Raw genomic sequence first — 18,099 nt, forward strand, 5'->3', positions numbered from 1 at the left:
AGGTGTTAAAACCTAGCCCATTCAGTTGGCTTGACTTTAAAATTGTGGAACTGGATAGAGTTGATGGTATCACATTAGAATGAGTATAACTAACACGGCTGGTTTATAAATGGCATTGTGGCTGCAAGGGGTAGTCTAAGGATATAACTGTCAATTGAAAGAAAGCTAGGGAATAATTCAGGGATTGAATAACATAGTGAATTCAGATATGGGTGAGGATTATGGTTAATAATACAAATACAAGAAAGTTCTTCAATGAACTATAACTAATGTATGTCACTATTACAAGGTGGTAAGAATATAGTGATGCGCGGGAAAGATACACTTAATGTAACCTATGGACTATAGTTCACAGCAATATTTATTTTAACAGCAATATTGTAATATTCTTGTATCAGTGTCAAAGAAGATACTGTATCAATGTTAAAGGTCCATAACAGGGGTTATGGATTTTTTCTTTTGGACTAAGGAAAATGTTCAAAGGTTTTCTGGGGAGATGAAAATGAGAGCCACTGAGTGCACACTTAGGATAGAATGACAAGGCATGTGCAGTGAGCCATGTGGTGGAAGGTGGACTGTGGTTAACAATGCAAATAAGAGAGTGTTCTCTCATAGACTATAATAAAAAATGTACAATAATAATACATAGTGTTTATAATAGGGGCTGTATGGAAAAACGTACCAAGCATATGCTATCTACCATAGTTAGCAGTAATAGTCTGATGATATGCTTTCATAATCTGTAGCAAATGTTCCACAACAATGTAAGGTGTTGGTGGAGGGAAGGAGTGATGATTGGGAATTCTGCACATTATGCATGATTGTTTTGTAAGCTTATAACTTCTCCAATAAAAAAATTTAAAAATTCATTTAGTTTCATACTTCTGATTTGCATGCTTTTATATTTGTATACTTCAACAAAAGGTTTAAAAATTAAAATTAAACAGTGAGTCAAAGTAATATGATGTTAGGAAAATCTGGTTGTCTTACAAATAGTGGACACTCTCCCTGTAGCTGAATCAGTAAATTATGATCTCTGAAATTCAGTTTCCTCATTTTAAAAATGAGGATAATGATATCTGTTTTGTCTATTCATAGAGATGACCTGAAAATCAAGTGAGTTAATGGGAATTAAAAAAAGAAGCTTTGTAAACTGAAAATGTATGCATGCCAAAGGTATTCTTTTTGGAACAAAGGCAAAAGGGGTTTTACTTTTAATTTTTAAATGATTTTGCACTGTTAAAAAATAAATCCCTTTGTGAAATGATAGTAATTTTAAGTGTTTTGGATCAAATTTTAAAAGCAGGTTTGTCAATTATATAATGGTTTTTAATGTACCCAGATCGTTGCTTTTATTTCAGGAAACAGAAAATTACATGATAGCTTGTAAATGGCACATTCATTTTCACACACTGAGAAGGCTTGAAAAGTGAAAGGTCCACCTATAATGCAGGAACTCAAATTTAATGGCATCAGATGATACATAATTTGATTCATTCAACCAAATTTCCAGAAATTAATCACTGAATGTCAGTATCTTTCTGTCCTCAATGACTTGGTGCGTCAAAAGAAAACTGTCCTTTTTGCAGTAGCACTACTTACCAATAACAGTTGGTTCAAGGGACTTAGCATTTCAATCCAATACTCAGCATCTGGAAACATTTTAAAAGGTCAGATCGCTATTCCCTTATTCAATTTAGTAAAGTTTTGCAAAATGTAATGAGTGCCCTTTCTGTGCGTCCCAACCTGCTTAGAGGCACCTTTAGAAATCAAGGGAAACTTTGTTAGCATAAAAATTGCGAGTGAAGATTGGGAAAGGTGATTGCGATGTGTGAATGCAGCTTCTTGCTCTTCCAGTGCTGTTTCTCTAAATTTCTCAGCAGTGTCATAATTTTCCTTTGGGAACAGCTCTTTGTGAGGGGTGGGGTGGGGGGATTGCCCTGTGCATTGTATGACATTTAGCAGCACCCCTCACCTCTACTCACCTGATGCCAGTATCACCTCCCCGAGAAGTGACAGCCAAGAATGTTACCAGCCATTGCCTCCTGGGCCAGGATGGGGTGGCGTTGGGGGGTAAATTTTCCTCCAATTGAGAACCGCTGCTCTAGATGGATCCCTGCTAACACCTTGGTCTTCAAATCTTCTCCTAGATGCCGATGCCTTTGTAAAGTTTCTCCCAAATTTCTGGTAATATTTTGGGTGTAAAGTGTCCTGCTGGAGGGTGGGCCAATATTCTGGTGGTCTGGCAAATTCCACATTGTGCTCTATGCACCCTGGGCACCACGGGGTGCTGTCTAAGTACCTTTTTCACAGCATTTACCTCAGTTGAGAGTATTGAGTTTTTAGAGAATCAAGGGAAAAGGCAATTCTTGAGGGGAATGAAGCTCATATTCGTATGCCTGGGAAGGGACTTCATGATGCCACTTCCTTTCCCTGTGTGCCTGGCACGGACCAGTGTTGCCCTGCTCACGTCCCCTCATATGTCCAGGTACAAGAGCCTGACTTACAGTTACCAGCAACTGAAATGCTTTGATTTTTCTTTCTGGCTTCAGAACAACACTCCTCATATGAGCAGGGATTGCCTGAAAGTGCTGGTAAATCCACTGCCCTGCAAGCAGCCCCAGCCTTTGAAGAGTGAGCGCTAGTGGACCCTGCTCCCAGCTCCCTTGATCTTCAAGAGAGAGAACTCTGAGGTGCGTGTTCTATGCTGGCTTCCATGGGTACCCCCGCAGGACTGAGCTCGAGTTTTCCACTGAGACAACTTGCTTTATAACACACCCTTCATTTGCTGCCTCCCTTTCAGTAGTTCACTTTTGTCACTTCTCACCAGTGTTTCCAAACAAATCAACTGCTTGAACTCACATCCTTGGTTGGGGCTTTAGTTCTGGGAAAAACCAGAGTGCGAGGGTGTGGTGGGGTGGGGCTGTCACATGGTGTTCCTGTCACCCCAAAGCCATGACACCATCCTTGGAGAACCAGAATCCACAGGGCTTCTTCTGGGTCAAGTTATTATTTGATCAGAAAGAACATCTTCTCAGCTAAACTCAAGAGGATTTGGTCTTTCTTTCCTTATGGGGATTTATACAGAAATAAAACGTTTTAAAGAACAAACAGTATAGCATAACCAGGTGGTGTTTTTTTAGTCTATTTTTTGTCATTTACTCATCTAGGCACAAAATGTTCCACGGTAATTCAGAGCTCTATGAACTGTAATTTACTCTTATAAGGTTATAATCTAGTAACAAATAACGTCAATGCCTAAAGGGAAAAAGAAAAAAAGAATTCTATAGGACTCTGAAACCCCACAGATGCCAAATGAGTAACCCCAGAAAAGGCTATGTACTTGTTTTATTTCTTAAAACATAGCTTAGTCATAGTCCCAACTGGTAAAATACAATGCCTTTTACTTTTTTTTTCTTTTTTTAGGTACTGGGGATCAGGGATTGAACATGGGGCCTCCCACGTGGGAGGTGGGCACTCTGCTTGAGCCACATCTATTCCCGCCTTTTACTTTAATGACTGGTTTTAAGACTCTTTCTATACATAACTTTTCAGTATGTTTTCCTCAAAATTCAACCAGGAATGGTTGAGTGTAATGACTCAAGACATTGTGGAATGCAGTGAAAACCACAGGTGTGAATTACAAATGTTGAATGGACAACTGACGGGTAGGAAATGAGCATTTATAAATATTGTATGCATATGAGCCTATAGCTTCTTTATCTTCTTGAACTTAGGGTTAGTATTTTCAGAAAAGGTGTAGCATTTAAACCTTATTGGAACTCAGTAGAGTGCATGCACATTACATTTGGTTACTGGCTGTTTGAGCAAATATTTTCTTCATTTATATCATTTATCCATGTAATCAAATTTTTAAAAAGTTTTTGAAAGCATGAAAATTAATGAACCATAAAGAATGGTTCTAACAAACTGGAGGCTAATAAAACTTAGAGAAAGAAAGATCCAGCTTACAAAAAGGTGGGGATAGTTAATACTGCAATGGTTAAGACAGATAAGAAATATTGCAGGGTGAGAACCAATGGAAATGAACAGAATAGAACATGATAAAACTAATTAAATAAAACACTGAACATGGGAGATGGCAGGCACTAATGCCTGTATCCAGGCCCTTTGGTAGTGTCCTCCCATTTGATGCTGAGATGACCCATGTGACTTACTTTGACCATTGGGGCCATGGCAAGTTGATGCAATCTGGGACCTTGAATGTGCTTGCGCATTTTGAAAAATCACCAGTCCTCTAAAAGCAAGTCTGAGCTAGTCTACCAGAGGATGAGAACCATATGGAGTAGAGCTGGGCTGTTGGTCCAGCTGAGGCTATCCTAGACCAGCCACCAGGCCACCCACCAGCTACACGGAAATGCTTGAGAGAGCCCAGACAAGATTAGCAAAGTCTGGCTCAGATCAGTAGAGCTGCCCAAAAAACCTGTAAATTTGATGGGAGTCATAAAGGTTGTTGTTTTAAAGTCGCCAAAACTTTACTCAGTAATAAACAACTGATCTGTTAGGTATGGATAATCAATAACCAGCAGGCTAGAAAACAAGATGGGAAATTCTTTCCATGAATGTGGGTTAGTGCTAAATCCCAGCAACTGGATAATGTTCTCAAGAATTAAATATGTCAACTAAATGTAGGCATGATAGAAAGGTTTCATGACCTCACTGTCAGAGCAACTTTATTAGGAGATTTGCTAAACAAATGTGCAGTAAATAATCCCAAGAACATAAACAGAAGTACAGTTCAACAGTTCACATCAAATGCTGAGATTAAATCTTAACATTGAATGGTCCATGTTGCATTTGAACCCACGTCAGATTTACCAAAGCAATGGAATTTTATTTGCAACTATTAACTGCATTAAGGTATAGTAGTGGCATACATATGCTATACATGCTATAAATGCTTTACCACCAGTATATTGCAGCATGCATTTTTAAAAGTATTTTTTATTTGTTTTTAGAAGATACATAGATCACACAAAATGTTACATTAAAAAATATAGGAGGTTCCCATATGACCCACTCCCCACACCCCCATTTGTCCCACATCAACAACTTCTTTCATTAGTGTAGTATATTCATTGCAATTGATGAGTACATTCTAGAGCACTGCTACACAGCATGGATTATAGTTGACACTGTAGTTTGCACTCTCTCCCAGTCCATTCAGTGGGTTATGGCAAGACATATAATGTCCTGCATCTGTCCCTGCAACATCATTCAGTACAACTCCAAGTCCTGAAAATGTCCCCATATCACACCTTCTTTTCCCTCTCTCTGCCTTCAATAACCTCCATGACCACTGTCTCCACATCAATGATATAATTTCTTCCATTGCTAGAGTCACAATAATTCTATAGTAGAATACCAGTAAGTCCACTCTAATCCATATTTTTCTTTGTGTTTCTTCATTTTTTATTATCTTTTTTAAAAGATATAGATCACACAAAATGCTACGTTAAAAAGTATAAAAGGGGCGGTGGACTTGGCCCAGTGGTTAGGGTGTCCGTCTACCACTTGGGAGGTCCGTGCTTCTAACCCCGGGGCTCCTTGACCAATGTGGAGCTGGCCCATGCGCAGTGCTGATGCGCGCAAGGAGTGCCCTGCCACGCAGGGGTATCCCCGCGCTGGGGAGCCCCATGTGCAAGGAGTGCACCCCATAAGGAGAGCCACCCAGTGCGAAAAAAAGTGCAGCCTGCCCAGGAATGGCGTCACACACATGGAGAGCTGACACAATAAGGTGATGCAACAAAAAGAAACACAGATCCCCGTGCTGCTGACAACAATAGAAGCGAACAAAGAAGATGCAGCAAATAGACACAAAGAACAGACAACCAGGGCGGTGGGAGGGGGGGCGGGGGGGAGGGGAGAGAAATAAATAATAGATAAATCTTAAAAAAAAAGTATAAGAGGTTCCCATATACCCCACTTCCCACACTCCCCTATTCCTCCCACATGGACAACTTCTTTCATTAGTGTCCACTATCCTGAGGACCCTGGGGTGGTGATGCCCACTCCACCTCTCAGTTGAGAGGGGGCTTTGATTCCACACATCCGGTGGATGGGACTCTTGTGCCCGCAAGGGACTCTTGGTTCCTGGGTGTGGTGGTCGTCCATCCTCACCTCCCTGTCAGCTGACCTGGGTGAGTCCAACGAACTGGAGAGTAGGTACAGCATGTTTTTTAAAGCTATTGGTTTTTAGTAAAGCAAATAGGGAACAATTGTCACTGATTTCATAATCCTAAAAGTGTGATAGTGCTTTTCTTAAAGATGTAAATAGGGGCAGATGTGGCTCAAGCAGTTGAGCACCTGCCTCCCACATGGGAAGTCCTGGATTCGGTTCCTGGTGCCTCCTAAGTAGGACATACAAACAATGGGCAGACATTGAGCAAAACAAATGAGCAGGGAGTGGGTGTGGCTCGAGCAGTTGCATGCCTGCCTCCCACATGGGAGGTTGTGGATTTGGTTCTCAGTGCCTCCAGAAGAAAAAACAGACAATGAGCAAACAGATGAGGGAACCACGGGGGGGAGGGGGCAATGTAAATAAGCTAGATTTGTGATTCTCAAACTTTTCTACATATTATAATCTCCTGGGGAGCTATGAAAACATCCTAGTTGCCCAGGCTGCATCCCAGACTCCAAACACTGGAATCTGGGGCTGTGACTCAGGCATCAGTAAGTTTTCCAGGTTTCTTTTTTTTAAAGATTTATTTATTTATTTCTCTCCTTCTCCTCCCCCGCCCATTGTCTGTTCTCTGTGTCTATTTGTTGTGTCTTCTTTGTCCGCTTCTGTTGTTGTCAGCGGCACCAGAATCTGTTCCTTTTTGTTGCGTCATCTTGCTGCGTCAGCTCTCTGTGCGTGCAGCGCCATTCCTGGGCAGGCTGCACTTTCTTTTGCGCTGGGCAGCTCTCCTTATGGGGCGCACTCCTTGCGCATGGGGCTCCCCTACATGGGGGACACCCCTGCGTGGCAGGGCACTCCTTGCGCGCATCAGCACTGCGCGTGGGCCAGGTCCACACGGGTCAAGGAGGCCCGGGGTTTGAACAGCGGACCTCCCAAGTGGTAGACGGATGCCCTAACCACTGGGCCAAGTCTGCTGCCCATGTTTTTCAGGTTTCTCTGGTGATTCCAATGTGCATACAAGTTTGAGAACCAGAGACCTAGTCCTAGAACTGTAGTGTCTACTATGATAACCAAATTAGTCAGATGTGGCTATTAAGCATTTGAAATGAGGCTAGTCTGAATGGTGTAGTATGTGTAAAATCCCAACCAGAGAGTCCAAAAATGTAGTATAAACAATGTAAAATGTCTCATTAATAAATGTTTATATTGATTACATGTTGAAATTACAATATTTTGGATTTATTGGGTTAAATAAAATATATTTGTTAAAGTTATGTTCACCTACTTCTTTTTACTTTTTTTAAATGTGTCTTCAAGAAAATTCAGTTATACCTGTGGCTCAGATTTCTTTCTATTGGACAATGCCAACCTAGACTGTCCCACTAAACTAGGATATTAATTATGGAAATGATTATTTTAATATTCATTTCAGTGTAAAAAAAATTGCCTAAAAAGGTATGTGTTTATATTCTAGAAAACTCTATATAATGTACTGTGAAAGGTTTATTTTTAAAGAAGGCACCCTTGGTAACTCAATACTGGGTTTGTTGTACTGTTTTTCTGGTTTTGTTGTTGCTTATGCAAAAAATATTATATGCACTTAATTTTTATGACTAGACTCAATTTAATATTTTAAATTTTACATGGATGTAAAGTTCATTTAGGATTCATGATAGCGGCATACTTAAAATGTGCAAAAGCCATCTTATTAAAAAGTGTATGTCAATCCATCACATTGTCCATGGAATAAAATATTAAAAGCACCAGGGTAGAAATAGAAAGATAGGGGAGGTTGAACCTGTAAAGAATAGCTGATACTGTGCCCCTAGCCATTTCGTTAAATTTTGATTTTCCATGATAAAATTTTCTTGGAGTAAGAAATACATATATTGCCATCCTCCTTATTGAGTGGCCAATATTCCACTTGTGATACTTAGGTTGCAGTCTTTTAAATAGCGTTAATAAAAAGAAAGACCATGGCAAGGAGAAAGCTGCATAGGAACAGATAGGGTAGTGCTAATTGTGTTTTATGTCTAATTTTAAACCATTTAGTGCTAGCACATTGGTTAAATTATAAGGCACCATTCCAAGGTTTATAATTAAAAAAAAAAAAAATCTGGCCCAGGATGTATTTTAACTTATTTCACGTCTCCTATTATCACATTATTCATCAAATGATAATTATCATCCATGGCTTGAGGCCATTCCCTTCAATTTTATTAAACTCTTCCTTTTTCTAGCATAAGGTTTCCTTTAATCCCAGATTAATTTACTTCCCAGTCATTGTGACAAAGCTCATGAAAGAATATATTCAAATTCTCATAACAGCATATCAACCTGACTATTTAAAGGTTACTAAAACGCGGTCTGTCCGTCCCCACCCCCATCCCTTGTCTTTGTCAGTCCCAGAGCTGGCCTGCTCTGACCCATGGAGGGCCATTTCATTTACAGCCAAGGGAAAAAGGGCGTCATAAGTCAGTTAGGGCTGGTCACAGGACAAGCCCAGTGGTTATCTCTGACCAACCTTGTTCATGTTTCCAAGTCAACCATTCCTCGTCCTTTTATAAACCTAGCCCCCACCTTTTTGTTATTTTCAGGTTGAGATTTTATGTCTTTTCCCCATACACCTCCATTATGCCAGGGAAATTTATCTCACTTGTGTTTTGTTTTGTTTTTTTTAATTCTAAAATTTTTCCTTTAAATAGAACAGCCATGGCAGCAAAGAAAGAGAAAATAAAGGAAAGAGAAGTTTTTATGTTTGAATGGATCATAAATGTCTCTCCGACCTCACCCTCTCTGAGACAAACAAGTCAGAAAAATGACAATGCTCATTTATATGATATAGAGGATTCCATAAACACAATGATTCGGTGTTTTATCATGTACCTACTATGTGAGATTGGGAATAATTTCAAAATAGGCTCTTCCTAGGCTTCTCCTTCCTAGCACCAAGTTGAGTGGGTTGAACTGGAACTTCACTTGGAACAAACTGTTCAGACGTGAATTTGTGCCTCTGCTTTGCACGTTTAATGTTCTAGGACACAGCTAGGGTCGGTCTTTAATTCATAGCCAGCTGGGGCATTTTTTGCATGTAATTAAAATACACAAATGTACTTATCGCCTCTTCAGTGTGTCAGAGCTAGGAAGATCAAAATTTTCTTTTACCTTTTTCATCAGTTTTTAAAATTTAGTATTATTGCTTAATGAACAAAGAAAATGCTTTCCAAGTACCAATATCCAGACTCTCCCTTCTTGGTTTTTGCCTCTGGTGGTCTCATAATAGTTGCCATTTATTCAGACCCTATTGTGCTGGATGCTTTATTCACTTCAATTTAATTTTTTCATTACCTCAGAAATTAAAGACGGTAAGCACGACTGTTTTCAATAGAAAGGCCCACCTGAGCCAGTGCCACAAAGGAGAAACGCATCTCTCAGTGAGAAGGGGATTTATTGCGAATGCACAAGCAAGGAACTGGGGGGGTCGTCCTCAAACCAGTTCAAAGTGAGAACGGGAACTAGGGTTTTTGTAGGCAAAGAAAGAGGTGGCAGAAGAAAACCGAGTGAAAGAAAACCAAGTGATAAGGTTCCATCTTCCAGGAGTTTTGTGACGAGGGTATGTGCAATTTCTCAGTCCTGCATTGTCTCAAGCACGTTCTACTAGTGCTCGGTTTCAGCGGCTAATTAAGCACAGTTTAAATATTGCCTGGCCACAAGGTCTCCATGACTCCTTTCTCAGCCCACTGCTCAACAGCGTCAAGCTTTTTTGTCTCTGAGGAAAGTTACAGATTTACTGGGTCATTAGGTACTCCTGACACCACTCAGTCTGGTTTTGCTTTAAGATGTAATCTTATTCCTGTAAGCAGAAGTGAGAAGTTCTGGTTAATAGCCTTCAGGGAACTAAGAAGAAAGAGTAAATTTCTAAAATTAGATTAATGGAAAATGATCTCAGTGATGTCTGGGACAATCCAGAGTCACTTAGGTGAAGAACTTTTAGTAAGTGTATTTTCTAGTTATCAAATATAACCCTTATTTTTCAGATGAGAATTGATTTACTTAATCTTCATAACCTTGCAAGGTAAATATTATGATCTCATGTTACAGATGAACTTACTAAGGCTCACAGATGTTCTGTAATGTCCCCAAGATGACAAAGCGTATTACCTGTTAAATGGGTTTTTGTGTTTCAAAGCTCACGTGTCTTTCACTATATCATACTCTCTCTCAAATGAACAGTTTTTCAAATGAGCAGAAATAAGCTCTTCCAAAGCCAGATTCATACTGAAAGAAGCATTTAGTGACCATACCTTTATGTTGTATAGACCTAGTTTACTCACTAATAAACATTCACAAAGTAGGATGATCTAATCTAATGAGGGTTCATGTTAAATAGGCCTACTCTGAAAGAGGCAGTGACAAAGCTTCCCAATCATACTGCTCTTCACCATCTCTGGAAACTTCCATTCTTTCCATTTCCCATGACAACACTTGAAGTTAGGATCCTACTCGCTCTTACCTACAACAGTTAAAACATTTCTAGTGTCTGGATCTTTGTCTTTATGCTACTATGTTCTGTTTTCACTCAAACCATTAAACTCATCCCCAAATCTTCGGTGCCTTCCAATTACTCACTGAATAAAGCAGGAATTTTGGGCTATTAAAGATCATTTCTAGATAAGCTTCAAGTACCCATCCAGCCACCGTTTTCACCCTCATTATGACCAACACACTCGTGTTAAAATGGTCCCTTAAAAGAGGGTTCCTGGGCTCACATATTTTTTGATCTTTTTGTTACTATGCCTTTGTGTTCTCTTTTCTCCTGAGATGAACTTATCTTCTCATTCCAATTCTGCCTATCCTTCCAGGTTTCTCAAAGTAGCCTTTTAGGATCACCCCAACAAAAAGCATCTCTCCTTCCAGTCTCTTAAGAGTGTGATTAAAGTTTGCAGTTTCAGGCACTGCGTGATGTCTATGTGCTCACCCTGCTCATTTGTGCGAAGAGCGGGCTGGACTCAGTGCTCGACAAGGAATCCCAAAGCCAAGTGCAATCTGGAGCCACTTTCGAGGATGCCCTGTACCCCGCACAGCGGCTCTGACCTAGTAAGTGCTCAGTAAGTGTTTACTACACTAATTGATGAATGAAACAGAGAAGAAATCTGCACTTTGTGGGACAAAGGCGAAGGCGCCTCCCCTGGGGGGAATTTCTGGCCTCCCTTCATCTATCTTCCTCCTCTCCATGGGTCCAGGGCCCCCGCCCAGCGCTGCCGGACCTCAGCGAGGGGTTGCCACTGCGCATGCCCCGTATCCAGGGCCGCCTCTGGGCGCGCTTCCAGGCGGCAGCTCCCGCTCCCGGCGCCCGGGCGCGCGCGCGCGTCCCCGCGGAGCGTGCCCTGCGTGCGGGTGCCCGCCGAGCCCGCCGGGCGCTGGATCCCCGAGTGCCCGGGCCGGGGTCTGAGGAGCGGGCACCGGGCCGGGGTGGCGAGCGGCGTCGGCCGAGGCGCGGAGGAGCGCGGGCGGTGAGTGAGGGCGCCGCGAACGGGCAGGCGGGAGCCTCCGCGCGTGCGCAGCGCCGGGCCGACCGGCCAGGGGCGCGCGCCCGGCCGCGGGCTAGAGGGGCCGGGCCGGGGTCGCGGGCTGCAGCCGGGGCGTGCGGGCGCGCCCGGGCTCCTCGCTCCGGCCGCGCCGCGGCTTAAGGGGCGCGGCGGTCGGAGCGTGCCGGGCCCTTCCGGCGCCCCGGGCCATGGAGCGGGGCGAGCGGCGGCCGAGGGGGGCCGGGGAAGACCGAGAGGTCGGCCGTGGCTCGGGCCGGTCGAAGGGCGCCTGCGCGCCGCGCGACCCCCGAGGGAGGAGAACGGGGTCTGGGCAGGGGGCGCGGCCGCGGAGCCGGGGCGGCCAGGAGGGAGCCGGGGCCGCGCCCCGCAGCCCGTGAGGCGCGCGGCCGGAGACGCGAGCAAAGTTCCCCCAAGTAACTTTGGGGGGTCGCTGCCCGCGGGGTCCCGGGGTCCCGGGCCACAGAGCGCGGGGGCGCGCAGCCCCGGCGCGGCCGGCCCCCGGGGGTGGAGGGGGACGACGCCGCGGGGTCGCCTTCCTGCTCGTGCTCGAGCTGGTGCTCCAAGTTGTGCGCGGCGTTGGTGGCCCCGGCGCTCCTAGAATAGGTGGAGAAGTTTGGCTTTTTGGTCAGAAGGATGTCTGTTCTCTAGGAAGAAAAGGCTTATACGGCTTTTTTTTTTTTTTTACCTCAAAGAAAGTATTGTTGGGGCACGCCGGGGCTGCCCGTTTATCAGGCACCCTATTGTCCCGCGTGTGCTCGCCGAAAGCCGGCCTTTTCGATGACTAGCCTTAAAAAGACAAAGGGAGATGAGGGGGATTTCTCTCTCCCCACTCCCCGCCGCCTCGCCCAGTCGCGACATACAGTGGTTCCCAAACTTGGCTCCGCGGGAGAACCCCTAGGGAGCTTCCCAGACGCCGCGGGCCTGTTACGTCGCCGCGTCGGGACTGCAGAGCCCCCCAGGGGGGTCCAGGGGGTTCCAGGGGGTTCCAGGGGGCGGGCGGGCGTGCGCCCGCCGGGCTGGGGCCGCACGGCCGAGACTCGGGCTTCGCCAAGTGGCGTCCACCTTGCGATGGAGGGGTCATTTGTCCGCGGGCAGGAACTCGCCGAGGGTGACGCGTCCCACCGGGCGGGGAGGGAAGCGCCTCAGACGGCTCAAACTTCAGCTGAACTACGACGGCATCCCGCACGCGGAGCAGTGTGCGAGGGGTGTTCCGGGTTCCTGTTGCCACGGCTACCTCTGCTGCCCACCTGCCACCGCCGAGGACTTACTCCCCTCCCCGCTTTTTAAAGCCTCGCCGGAGCCCTCTCTGGCCCTCCCCCAGCTTCCCGGAGGGTCTCCCTCTCCCAAATTGTACTTTCCAAAAATTGTAGCCTCCAAAGGGTTACAGCCTGTTCCCATGGCAACCGGTCCTCCGGGGGAAGTGGGCGAGATCTCCTACCTTCGGCTTTCTGAGAAGGACTCTGTTCTGAAGAATATAAATCACTCAGTTCTTTGCCTCAGCGCAGGTAAAGGGGGACACGTTTACTTCCAGGTTTTCTTAGCACAGAGTCATTTGATCAGTGTAATTGTATCGGGTGATCCTGCTAGCAGCGATGTTCTCTCCGGATTATTCATTCCTTCCCAATCTTTGCAGTGAAGAACTTGTGAGTGTCAAAATGAGTTGGAAAAGTAGCTTCCTGAGCAGTTTTCCTTTGGGACACGCAGACCTAAGAGTTGTATGCATCGTTTCTCTCAAGTCCTAAGTAAGACCTTTTATATTTAAGAAATTTCCAAAGTGAAAAGTTGATAATTTGTGTCAAAATGTCACCATCAGCTTTTCAAAATTGCTTTATTCCTAGAAAGTACCTGGCTAGAGTTGTTCACATAAAGTTAAACCACTTGAAATATTATACCTTAATAAAGGAAAGGCATAGTCTACAAATTCACCTACACACTCCTTCCCCATCACACACATTCAAATAAACAGATCAGTTTTAAAAATGGCTCATTCTTTTTTGCTTAAAACTAATATTCCGTAGTGGTCTAATTACATTTGCCTAGCAAGGAATTGTTAAAACTGTTCTGAACAAAACAGTACAGAAATGTGCCATTTTCGTGTCTCAGGCTTTTGTTTAATTTTGTGGAACCTTTCAAAGTTTATTGGGTAATAATCAGAATTCAGTCAGTCAAGTCCAGAGTGCCCTTAGGATTCCAATGATTCTGGGCATGTGTTGGTAGCTGATGAGGTTTTCTTATCCAGATTTTCCTCATTTTTTTGTGTTAGTTAAATTGCAGTTGTCTGGGCTATCCAGCAAATTCTGTAAGGCTAATTCTTTATCCCATTTACTCTATGAGAATGGAATAATGATAGTGGAAACTTCCATTATTTGATGGACCTCCTAGTTCTACAGTAAGGCTCTTTTGCTAAGTTAGTAACCTCTTAACTTTTTTCTATGGCACATTAACTAATTTTACTCGTAGGCCTTCTCAATTAGTGTGTCTTTCAATCTAGTCACCCAGAAACAAATTCCTGGTAAGTGTGCCTTAATATGTAATTATTGATATCTCCTTTTTTTTTTTTTCCCCAAATTAAGCAACTGCAGTTGAAAATTTCTCTTGCATTTATGGCTTTAAACATTTGAAAAGAAAGTTATCCCCATTGTAGATATTTTGGGAATTACCTAAAAATACTAAGAAAATAAAAATCACAATCGTTTCATCCTGAAGTAAACACTTGTTAATGTGTGATGTGCTTCCACTTGGCACTTTTTATTTGCTTGTGTAGGTACCTTTTTAAAAAAACGTTGGTGCTTTATTTTTATCTGCAAGTTTAAATACTGACCTTTTACTTAACATTATATCTTGAACATTTCCTGTGCCCTTAAAACTTCTTTGAAATAGGGTTTTAATGATGGATATCCCAAGGTTGGTTTAACTAGTTTTCTATTGTTTGACATATAATTTCCAACTTTAATGGTTGAGAATATAGGTATTAAACTGAGGTGCAAATCCTAGCTTAGCCACTTCCTAGCTAAGTGACCTTAATTACCTAGTTCTTTAATTGTTGTTCTTTTACCCATAAAATGGGGGTAATACTGGTGGCTGCACCTTAGAGTTTTGGGGAGATGGAATGAACCAAATTGAGGAAGGCCCTCGGCCGGTGCTGGCGGGGAGAGTAGGCTTAGTAAGTCCTAGCAGACACAGGCAGGGCTGGGGGAAATGTCTCTGTCAGATAGTTACATGCTAAAGCTAGATTTATGGCCGCAGAGTTCCTGGGACAGGGAAGAACTCTTTTATGACTTGAGGGGTGTTGCCTAATTGCTGATACCCTGATACAATGCCTTGCATACTCTATGGTCTCCCCACAGTGTGTCAGTGCTTCAGTGTTTAATCTTTCCTCATTTTCTCCAAAAACATGATCTTATTATTATTTTGATTTATGTTTTTTGGTTACTAGTGAGATTAGCAATTTGTTCCTTTTGTTTGTTTTTCCCTTTGGGAGTTGCCTGTTTAGGTACTTTGTCCACTTTATCATTAATTTATGATTAAAAAAAAAAGAAATGGAATACCTGTTTTATATAAAGAGCATTGTGCCTTGATTGCATTTGCTGTGATTTTTTTCTGTACTTCATTTAAAAAAATTCTCTTTATGCTGTTTTTCCAAATAGCAACATATTTTCATTTTTAAGTGATTTAGGTCTGTCTTGCCCTTTATGATTTTTCCTTGTAAACATTTATGCTTAGAAAGCCCAAAGTTGAGGTAAATGAAACAACAAATTTGGAAATATATTTGGTTTTTATTATAATCACATGCAGCTATGAATTGATCTTGTGCAGTGCTCCCCATTTCCCTTAGCCAATTCTACCAGCACTGTTAAATAAATAGTCCACCCTTTCCGTATTGAATTGTGATCTTTCCTTTATTTGTTTTTAAGGTCTTGACCATTTTGGGGTCTGTTTTTTGTTTTAGGTGTTATTCATCTATACATTGGTTTCTATTATTAAAGACAGCTTTTTTCATTTAGATTTAAAATATATCTAAATATCTGGTATAGCAAGTCCCACTATTTTTAAAAAAATAATAATTATATTCACCTGCCCTTTCAGATAAGATTATTATTTTTAAATTAGTGCATGCATCTAGCTTTAAAAGTAAAAGAGCACTGAAAGGTTATGTGGTTGACCATTCCCTTTGCCCCTAGGCCCCCTTCAGCCATTCTTCCCAGTTTACTTCTCCTTCTCAGTTTTTCGCTGGCGGGTCTTTCCTCTTGGGCTGGTGTTCAGATTCATCAGTGTGTGCTCTTCCAGTGCCCAGGCCTGAGTAAAGGGGTCTAGCTGCCCGGGGTCTCAGGGTCTTCTTTGTATACTCACTTCTGGGAAGGTTCCATGCGCTCACAGTTTCCTAAGAGTTCTCTGTTTTACCTTCTGGAAGACAGGTCTCCATGGCCAGTGGTGTACGGTGAGGAGGTAGGGAGGGATCTAGGCATTTATCAGCCTTTGCTAACCTTATTTAGCCAGTTACCCTTTGTCCCCACTTGGTGAGCTCTTTGTGAATTATTGAATTACGCTGAGTAAACTGGAGCACTTTCCCCACTGCTGGTTTAGCTTTCTGCTTTTTCAGATCTGCTCAGACAGTTGCCACTTGTCCATATGCTTTACACTTGATTTTGTTGTAGTCTCTTCTCCAGTTCTTCAAGTCATTGGGTCTCTGTGTCTTCTAGAAAGATCTCTTTTCTGTCACGTTAGTAGGGTTTAAGTAGGGAGGGCGTAATTGGATATGTGTATATTAAACCTCCAGTCTTAACCTGGAAGCCTCTCTAGATGAATCCTTAGAACTAAAGAATACCAGCTGGGTTGCATTTTGGTCCTTTGGTCTTTAGAGTAGTCAGTGTTCCTGCTGAGGGACGTTAAGAGTTTTTAGACCTTTCATCTCTTGGCTGAGTTTTGTTATGTCATCTAAGCCCATGAATTTCCTGTTAGGGTTCTTCGTAGGTATTTCTCTTTTTTGTTGCTGTTGAGATGGTTCTTCAAATTGACTATTGTTGATATAAAATGGTTGCTTTATTTTTGTGTATTTATTTTATATCTTGTTCTTTTCTTATGTTGAATATTTTTATTTAGTAATTCTTTTTTAAAGTTTTTATTTTAAAAGATACTTTAGATTACATAAATAATACAGGGGATTCCCATATGCCCCTCATTCCCCCCCACTTTCTCATATTAGCATCATCTTTTGTTAGTGTGGTACATTTGTTAAAATTGATGAACACATACTGTAGCATTATTTACACTGAGAATTTGCAGTTTTTTCTCTCAGGATTTCTAGCTATGTAATCACTTGCAGATTATGGCACCAGTGTCTGTTTCATTCTAGTAATTATACCTTTTCTTTTAGCTTTATGGTAGTTTGCATTGGAGTTAGCATTGTGGAATGTTATAAAATGCTTCGGGAACATTATGATCAATTAAGTATGGCCAATAATATACAAACTCATATTCTTTATTTTAATAGGAAAAACTGTGGTACAATATTAGCTATTGGTTTATGATAGTTCCTCAACAGGACAAAAGAAATCTATCTTATTTCCAACTTATCTGGATATATATATGTATTTTTAAGGGACGAGAATTGGCTGTTAGCGAATGACTTTCAGCATCGCATTGAGGTTTCTTATCAACTCTACTGATGTGATTCCCAGGTATTAAGTTGAAGTTAAACCCTTTCTTTTGGGTAATTCTTTAGAAAAACAAATTCAGTTCCTTAGAAGATTGAAATAGGACATCCTGTTCAGTACATAGTGATGCCTTCTTGGGTGGGGTGGGAAGAGGCAGTCAGCAGGGCTTTTTCAAAGGAAAATATTTTTCCAGGTAGCTAAACAAAACAGTCATTTACCTGTTGGCAGCACTTGATATAATTGATCATTCTCTCTTCTTTTATATACTTTCTTTATTTGATTTTGAGGATCCCACAGGCTTTTTTCTTCTTCCTTTTTAAATTTGGGCTGTTTTTTGTCTTATCAGTAGCCTATAATTTGGAGTACCCAGGATTCAGTCCTTGTCAGACTTTGTCACAAATGGTCACAAGGCTTTAATAGAATACCACGTAACTGTTGAAGACTGTATTTCCAGGTCAGACATCTTTCTTAAATTCCCAGCTTGTATATTCAGCTGCTTGTTTGACGTCTCCGCTTGAATGTATAAAAAACACCTCAATTTTAACAGGACCTAACTGAATTTCTGATCTTCCCCTGAATACTGGCTCCACCTGCAGCCTGCTCTATTTTGATTGATGGCAGCTTCATTCTTCAGGTTAATAAAGCCAAAAACCGTGCAGTCATTTGATGCGTCTCTTTCTCTCCCAGTCTACGTCCAGTCTGTCTGCAAATCTTGTTGCTCTGTTTTCAGAATGTACCCAGAATCCTGCCTTCA

The 18,099-nt window shown here is 42.3% G+C and overlaps 1 protein-coding gene and 1 long non-coding RNA gene across 3 annotated transcripts in view; one reads left to right on the forward strand and one right to left on the reverse strand.

Moving 5' to 3' along the window:
* Positions 1-9,573: 9,573 nt before the first annotated feature.
* On the reverse strand, positions 9,574-11,474 carry LOC131275894 (uncharacterized). Its single transcript, XR_009183365.2, has 2 exons — positions 11,121-11,474; positions 9,574-9,995 (listed from the first exon to the last, which is right to left on the reverse strand). It is a non-coding gene; the product is annotated as an uncharacterized lncRNA (long non-coding RNA).
* Positions 11,475-11,493: 19 nt separating this feature from the next.
* Positions 11,494-18,099, forward strand: part of BTBD3 (BTB domain containing 3) — a 33,607-nt gene continuing 27,001 nt past the window's right edge. Inside the window, exon 1 of one of the 2 annotated variants that reach the window (XM_012526482.4) lies at positions 11,494-11,655. Coding sequence is in view for 1 of the 2 variants with exons in the window: in XM_004461825.4 (XP_004461882.2) it covers positions 13,088-13,196 (109 nt within the window). In the remaining variant the exon portion in view is untranslated. Of the gene's footprint in view, positions 11,656-12,884; positions 13,197-18,099 lie in introns of those variants that run through there. The other variant, XM_004461825.4, reaches the window with a different exon arrangement.

This window comes from Dasypus novemcinctus, chromosome 24 (genome assembly GCF_030445035.2).
Source record: "Dasypus novemcinctus isolate mDasNov1 chromosome 24, mDasNov1.1.hap2, whole genome shotgun sequence".
NCBI lineage: Eukaryota > Metazoa > Chordata > Mammalia > Cingulata > Dasypodidae > Dasypus > Dasypus novemcinctus.